Raw genomic sequence first — 7878 nt, 5'->3', positions numbered from 1 at the left:
TGTCACGTCGCTCTATAAACTACGTTTTTGCCTCACACAGAAGATTACGAGTGATTGTACGTGTAAAAGTAGATTAAATTTGAGCCTCTGTATCCTGGAAAGGGATAAGGATATCAAGAAAATTTTCAAGGTTATTAGAGATCGGAATCTTGGGAATGTACCGTAAAATTTTTAGCCATTTTCTGTTCATAGTCACCTAGGAATATGCGGCTCGTTTTTGGTACCTATCAACCATGTTTTTCGGGCTCTCTCAAGATCCTTAAGTAGAGGAAGTGTGTGATATTCAAACTTTGGTACTGTGCTGTAGGACACTTACAGTAAGACGAACTCTCTGTTGAGTACACAAATGCTCGCTAACCCAACAGTCCGCAACTCGTGGTCGTGCGGTAGCGTTCTCGCTTCCCGCGCCCGGGTTCCCGGGTTCGATTCCCGGCGGGGTCAGTGATTTCCTCTGCCTCGTGATGACTGGGTGTTGTGTGCTGTCCTTAGGTTAGTTAGGTTTAAGTAGTTCTAAGTTCTAGGGGACTGATGACCTCAGAAGTTAAGTCCCATAGTGCTCAGAGCTATTTGAACCATAAACTAACACTAACACATTGTTTGCTGACATATGGACCACGGTGACGGTTTGACTCTTATTTTGTGTATCTCAGCTTATCGTCTCCTAGTGTGAAAAAATGATTCAGCATTCTTCCATACTGAGTGACGTGATGATCTCAGGAAGAAGATAAGAGGTTAGAATTATCCGTTTCAGAGCTTTTGAGTAAGCTTTATTGAAAAAAAGTTATAATGCGAAAGTAGGGCGTCAAATGACAGATTTGTTGTTATTATTATCTGTATTACTATAATGATAACAATAGTAATAATAGTTACTATCATTTACTTGTGTTACATTTTTTACCAAATCCCTTCTCTGTGTTATATAATCTGCCTACACCGTACAGAATGCATTGCATAACTAAATAAGTTCTTTTAGTAAGCTCTTTGCTCTCTTGTGCAATTTGTTGTACAATTTCATTCCTTGGTAGGAAATGCTGTTTTGAATTTTATCTTAGTTCTTTCTTTATAAATGGAAATCCAGCCTAGATATTGTTCCGTTTTAATAGAGAGACCTCTTTGTGGAATCATTATTAAGGCTATTTTTTATCCACTTAAGTTTTAGATTGTTGTACTCGCATTGTGCGGTCAGAATCCCCAGTGTTTTGAAAATATCTTTGTAATGAACAATATTACTATTTTCAGTTTTAATTTTACGTTCCTAACATTTGACACATTTGTTCCCCAGAAATAATTTCACAGCTATGGATTGCATGTACATTTGTACGAGACGTAAATCTTATCAAGCTACTTCTCAACAGCAGTTTTTCAATATTAATTTATTCATCTCCTGAAAAGAAATGACTGAGACTTAGAAACGTATTGTGAGGATTTGTACAGGGTTTATTGGTTGTACCTCGAGAATCGTTCGGGGCTTATTACCTACCTCATTTAACACTCGTGAGCTTATTGCTGGAGAAGAGAGGGGGGGGCGGGGGGCAGTGCTAGAGGCGCGTGCCCCTGTGACGTAACCGGCTGGCTGCCTCCCAGAGCCCCCAGCACCGCCGCCAAGCCCATCAGGCATCGTATAAAAGAGGCTCCTTACACCCGCCACCCATCGTTCCGTCCACCAGCACGCCGACGACATGTACAAGGTAGGTCTGGTGCTTAGAACATAGTCCTTATTTCGAAAGTCCGTTACAAAATTGCCATTGCGTCGGCCTCATACGTTTAGTGTCCAGAAAGATTATATACTTGCCTAGAAACCCACATGTGGTGATGTGGACTTCTGTGTTTTCCGATGTAACCCGTATGTAATTCAGTGCACTGTTTCCAGCTACGCAACAACTTGTAGTTGTCAAACGAAAGATACTTTCTAAACGGGACATCTAAGTAATTTGTCTCACTGCTTTTCCCCAGCCAGCATTTTGCTAGAAAGAGAAATTTTTGATTTGAAGGTTCACTAACAGTTTCTATGAACTAGGTTTGGGATTTCTACATCTACATCCATACTCCGCAAGCCACCTGACGGTGTGTGACGGAGGGTACCCTGAGTACCTCTATCGGTTCTCCCTTCTATTCCAGTCTCGTATTGTTTGTGGAAAGAAGGATTGTCGGTATGCTTCTGTGTGGGCTCTAATATCTCTGATTTTATCCTCATGATCTCTTCGAGAGATATACGTACGAGGGAGCAATATACTGCTTGACTCTTCGGTGAAGGTATGTTCTCGAAACTTTAACAAAAGCCCGTACCCAGCTACTGAGCGTCTCTCCTGCAGATTCTTCCACTGGAGTTTATCTATAATCTCTGTAACGCTTTCGCGATTACTAAATGATCCTGTAACGAAGCGCGCTGCTCTCTGTTGGATCTTCTCTATCTCTTCTATCAACCCTATCTGGTACGAATCCCACACTGTTGAGAAGTATCCAAGCAGTGGGCGAACAGGCGTACTGTAACCTACTTCCTTTGCTTTCGGATTACATTTCCTTAGGATTCTTCCAATGAATTTCAGTCTGGCATCTGCTTTACCGACGATCAATTTTATATGATCATTCCATTTTAAATCACTCCTAATGCGTACTCCCAGATAATTTATGGAATTAACTCCTTCCAGTTGCTGACCCGCTATTTTGTAGCTAAATGATAAGGAATCTATCTTTCTATGTATTCACAGCACATTACACTTGTCTACATTGAGATTCAATTGCCATTCCCTGCACCATGCGTCAATTCGCTGCAGATCCTCCTGCATTTCAGCACAATTTTTCATTGTTGCAACCTCTCGATACACCACAGCATCATCTGCAAAAAGCCTCAATGAACTTCCGATGTCATCCACCAGGTCATTTATGTATATTGTGAACAGCAACGGTGCTATGACACTCTCCTGCGGCACACCTGAAATCACTCTTACTTCGGAAGACTTCTCTCCATTGAGAATGACATGCTGCGTTCTGTTATCTAGGAACTCCTCAATCCAATCACACAATTGGTCTGATAGTCCGTATGCTCTTACTTTGTTCATTAAACAACTGTGGGGAACTGTGTCAAACGCCTTGCGGAAGTCAAGAAATACGGCATCTACCTGTGAACCCGGGTCTATGGCCCTCTGAGTCTCGTGGACGAATAGCGCGAGCTGGGTTTCACACGACCATTTAAGGACGATGCGAATGGCATCAACGATAATCCGGGAGCTGTGGCTGGAGTGTCAATAAACTCAGGCCATCTATCCTTAATATGTCACTGGATTGAGTGAACAATTTGTAATGAACAAATCAATTTTCATATATAATTTGATTTGTTTGACTAGTTTTTCTCATCCGACGTGACTGTCCTAAGATTTTCATTGCCTTGGTGACAACACATTAGAGGTTTAAATCACAGCTCGGCAACATCAGTTACCTACTTTTTGTACAACTATATACCAAACATCTGCAGTTAAGGTTACTACTTTTTTTTTAAAAAATAAAATTTAATTGAATCGTACCTAGCATATTAAAAGAGTTACAGGAACGAGATCAATCAAAATGTTCCGAGAGCTAATTTAAGCCTCCAGCGCGATCCCAATAGGGGATTTCTATTTACTTGCTTACTGATTTGCAAATCGTTAAATATTTGTCTGCTACGTACAGGTCAAGGTAGACAGTAAAATGTATTGTATATATTACGTATTACTCCGTAATTCCATTTGATAACTTCTTTTTAAGAGATGGTAATTTCCAGCAATTTTTTTAATTTCTTAGATAAATATGTGAGAAAACTCGCATCTGATGACTGAGATTAGTCAATAGACTACCTGTGGTGATTTATCTGCACATTAATTACAACTGCCGCTCTGTACTCTGCATGCAATGTCTCATTTTGCTGGAGAATTTCTCTTTACAGGTATCAACAGTAGTGCATTATGCCCATAGAAATATATAATTATCACACACTAGCAATCGCAGTAATGTGTGCTATATACTTTTCGACATAATTTGAAACAGTAAATACTTCCATCAGAGGATACGTGCAAAATTTTAGAACATATTTTAGTTTTTATCACCGAGGCAATAAAAATCACTGCTACTCTAGTCCGAACGTCCAGCGTCGTGACGGAAAGCCTATAAATTTCACGTACTGATAAAACAGTCGTTTTAAGTCTATGTCAGCACCATGTACACCAGTGAGCTTCCCACAGTGCTCGATGCTGCAGAAGACGAGTGGGAAATCATTTTAGCGATGATACGGGATGAAAAGAACGAAATCCATGGAGATAAGTGGTTTTGAGTGCTAATTATTACGAGTCGGAGCCTGGAAACGATCATCAGGGATTATCAGTAAGAAAAACAGTCTAGGTTGCAAATAAAAATAAGAGTTTAGCTAGTGTTTCGCCTTTTCTATGAGTCTTCAGAATTTGTTCGGGTGCGTACAAAAATTTTGGCTGTTTATGACCAATGTATTACCTCCAGTTCCCAAACAAATTATGAAGATGCCTCAAAAAGGCAAATTATGCTTTTTTGAATGTTGGCGGTTTGCTTCCTCTTTAAGCCGCCATCGGTGGCAGATCTGACAACGGAACGCGCTGCCTGTGCAGAAACAAGTATTTCCGAGCACACCGTCCGGTGTATATTGTTGAACAAGAGAATCCGAAGTCCAAGACACCTATGTGTACCCATGTTGATCAAACAACATTGCACATTAAGATTGGTATGTGCTCGGTGTCGTCGAGATTGTACCATGGATCAACGGAACATGTCACCGAATAAAAATAATCACATTTTTTGTTACGACACGTCGATGGTCGTGTCGGAAATTCCATGAACCAGGCGACTGACCATTCGAAAGATGAAGTGCGCCACGGACACATGCTGGTGAATGCAATACTGTGCTATGGACGACGTTCACCTGGGTTTCTACAGGATCAGAGGTAGGGACCTATGGCAGTAACCGAAGGCACCATGGCTGTTGTGGACCACGCGCACGCTATTTCGAACTGTCTGCGTCCCTCCAAAACTGATGTGCTCCCCGACGACGATGGTATCTCCCGGCAGAACAACTGCTCGTATCACAGGACCAAAACAGGGCTACACTCGGTTTAGGAGCGTGGTAATAAAGTCATGACGTCTGGGCCAAGGAACAGTCATGACGTCTTGGCCACCGGATTAAACTGATATTATACTTCCGAGACGTTATGAGGAGCCATCTGCGTGCCCAACAATCACTGGTTCTCAATTCGCGGGAACTGCATGACCTGTTGTAGTACATAACTCCGAAAACCCCCACGAGTCTTGCCGTATGCATGAGACACAGAAGCGCTAATCTATTGCGTACCAAAAGTGGACCCCCACGCTGTTAAACAGGTGGTCATAATTTTTCGGCTCATCAGTGAGTATCTTCAATGATTTACTCTATTTTCAGTTGCTTAATAAATGATATTTAGGTGCCGTATGATTGCAGAAACGCAAATTGGCCTGCTTGTTTTCAGCGATACTGCATCACACAGATTACGTTCCATTTGTTACGGCAGTTTATAACCTACGAGAATATTCGGCTTCTTCAAACGAGTGTCGGTTACCTCACATTCCACATTTCCAGCTTATTTCAATTGTGCACGATGTAGCATTAGGAATTTACATGTGATGAACGTTTGTACGTAAATAAACAGAGTGGCCGAGAGCTATGGTGAACGTTTTTCCACATCAAGATGTGCCGTGTACGACGCGAAAATGTTCGAGCTAGAAAAGGCTTATGGCGCGATTGTAGACACGGTATCTGAGCAGGCTGTTAAAGCCAGGAGCATTGCGAATATGCCAGCAAGTCGAAACTTAACTGACTTTGGACGTGCGGTATTGGTCTTTGCAAGACAATAGGGTCACAGAATGTAGGGGATCACGCAAAACTTTTGGATTTCGAACTCAACAGTTTGCAGGGGGGGGGGGGGGGGAGAGAGGTTTCTTCAGTATTTCAAAGACAATGTTTCCACGCACGTAACTCGGCGCAGACGACGACCAGAAGAGTGAGACGAACAGACATCGCATCGCTTCCGCAGAGCAATGCGGGAAGGCAGATTATCAACTATGAGTCTGATCGAGGCTGATATGAACGTGGGGCGTCAGAAACACATTTCTACCAGAACCGTAAGTTCCAGAAGGAGACGAGAGACATCACATCCAGCCCCCTTGCACTTTCTGTGGGGAGTCACTGCGTTACAATACCCAGCGTTTCGTAGACCAGCACCGAGCTCCATTTCCATACATTCCTGAGTGTTTTCTAACTAACATGTCTCAGCGCCAAAGAAACTGCTATAGGCATGCATATTGAAATACAGAGATATGTAAAAAGGTAGAAGACGGCACTGCCGTCGGCAACGCCTAGATAAGTTGTTAGACGGGTTACTGCTGCTACAATGGCAAGTTATCAAGATTTAAGGAAGTCTGAACGTGGTGTCATAGTCGACGCACGAGTGATGGCACACAGCATCTCCGAGGTAGCGATGAAGTGGGGATTCTCTCGTACGACCATTTCACGAGTGTACCGCGAATATCAGGAACCGGAAAACATCAAATCTCTGACACCACTACGACCGGAGAAAGATCCTGCAAGAACGGGATCAGCAACGAATGAAGAGAATCGTTAAACATGACAGGAGTGCAACCCTTCTGCTAATTGCTGCAGATTTCAGTGCTGGTCCATCAACAAGCGTCAGCGTGCGAAGCATTTAACGAAACATCATCGATTTGGACGATATGGAGACGAAGCGTTTCGTACCTGTTACAGAATATTCGGCACGTAATAATTTTTTATTTTTCAGTATTTCCTAAAGCTGTGTCCGAACTAATCTTGAAAATCCGACGGTACCGGCTGACCGCTGTGTCATCCTCAGCCCACATACGTCAACGGATGCAGATGTAGAGGGGAATGTGGTCACCACACCGCTCTGCTGGCCACTGTCAGTTTTTGCGACTGTAAATATTTTGTTAACACCAATAAAAATGTGAACACCACTTACAACAGACACTCATTCCCCAACTGACACCGGTTTCAATTTATTGGTAAAAAAAAAAAAATCAATTACAAACAAAGCTGCTTCAATTTCTTGAAGACTCGCATTCCGCATATAACTTGGAAAGTTGAAATGCACACGAGATAAACCATGCTGCAGTTCAAACAATTCACCTACCCCCTCCATTTCAGCTGAGTGAATTGGCTGATGGCTAGTTAAATAACGCCACATCATCTCTGCCACCCCTAATAGACAGACTCCCTGCAAACTGAAACACCTATGTACTTGCATGTCCTGAGAGACCCATCAAACCGTACTCTTCTTTCAGATTGTTCTGGTCCTGGCCGCAGCCGCCTGCTGCGTGAGCGCCGCCCCCAAGGCCGGCCTCGCCCCCCTGGCCTACTCCGCGCCCCTGGTGGCCGCCGCCCCCGCGCCGGCCGTCGTGACGGCGCACAGCTCGCAGTACATCGCGCAGAACTTCAACGGACTCGCCGTGGCCGCCGCCGCCCCCATCGTCGCCGCCGCTCCTGCAGTAGCTGCCGCGTACCACGCCGCGCCTGCCGTTTACTTCAGATAAACAGTTACCTGCAACCTCTTCATAAGGATAAATAAAGTCAATTTAATTGCAAGCGTCTTGTTCGCGTTATTATTTTTATAAATATTCATTCATCCTACTTCCTGTTCATTCTCTAGAAGAGATAAGATTATTTCACAAGTTACTAAAAGGATCACCTGTTGAATGACATCATTATTATTCTGCAATACTTTGTACATTTCTCTGTGTAGCTCGCGCACCAGTCTGATTTGCTGTTCAGAAATTCTAATTAATGATAGAGATATTTGCCAAAAGTAGTTCTCA

The 7878-nt window shown here is 43.1% G+C and overlaps 1 protein-coding gene across 1 annotated transcript; it reads left to right on the top strand.

Moving 5' to 3' along the window:
* The first annotated feature begins 1656 nt into the window (after window positions 1–1656).
* LOC126354740 (cuticle protein 16.5-like) lies at window positions 1657–7648 on the top strand. Its single transcript, XM_050004613.1, has 2 exons — window positions 1657–1688; window positions 7348–7648. The coding sequence occupies exons 1-2, from the start codon at window positions 1680–1682 to the stop codon at window positions 7594–7596; spliced, it is 258 nt and encodes an 85-aa protein (XP_049860570.1). The 5' UTR covers window positions 1657–1679; the 3' UTR covers window positions 7597–7648.
* The last annotated feature ends 230 nt before the right edge of the window (window positions 7649–7878 follow it).

This window comes from Schistocerca gregaria, chromosome 3 (assembly GCF_023897955.1).
Source record: "Schistocerca gregaria isolate iqSchGreg1 chromosome 3, iqSchGreg1.2, whole genome shotgun sequence".
Taxonomy (NCBI): domain Eukaryota; kingdom Metazoa; phylum Arthropoda; class Insecta; order Orthoptera; family Acrididae; genus Schistocerca; species Schistocerca gregaria.
Note: the sequence above shows the minus strand (reverse complement) of the source record. Positions and strands in the feature narration are given on the sequence as shown.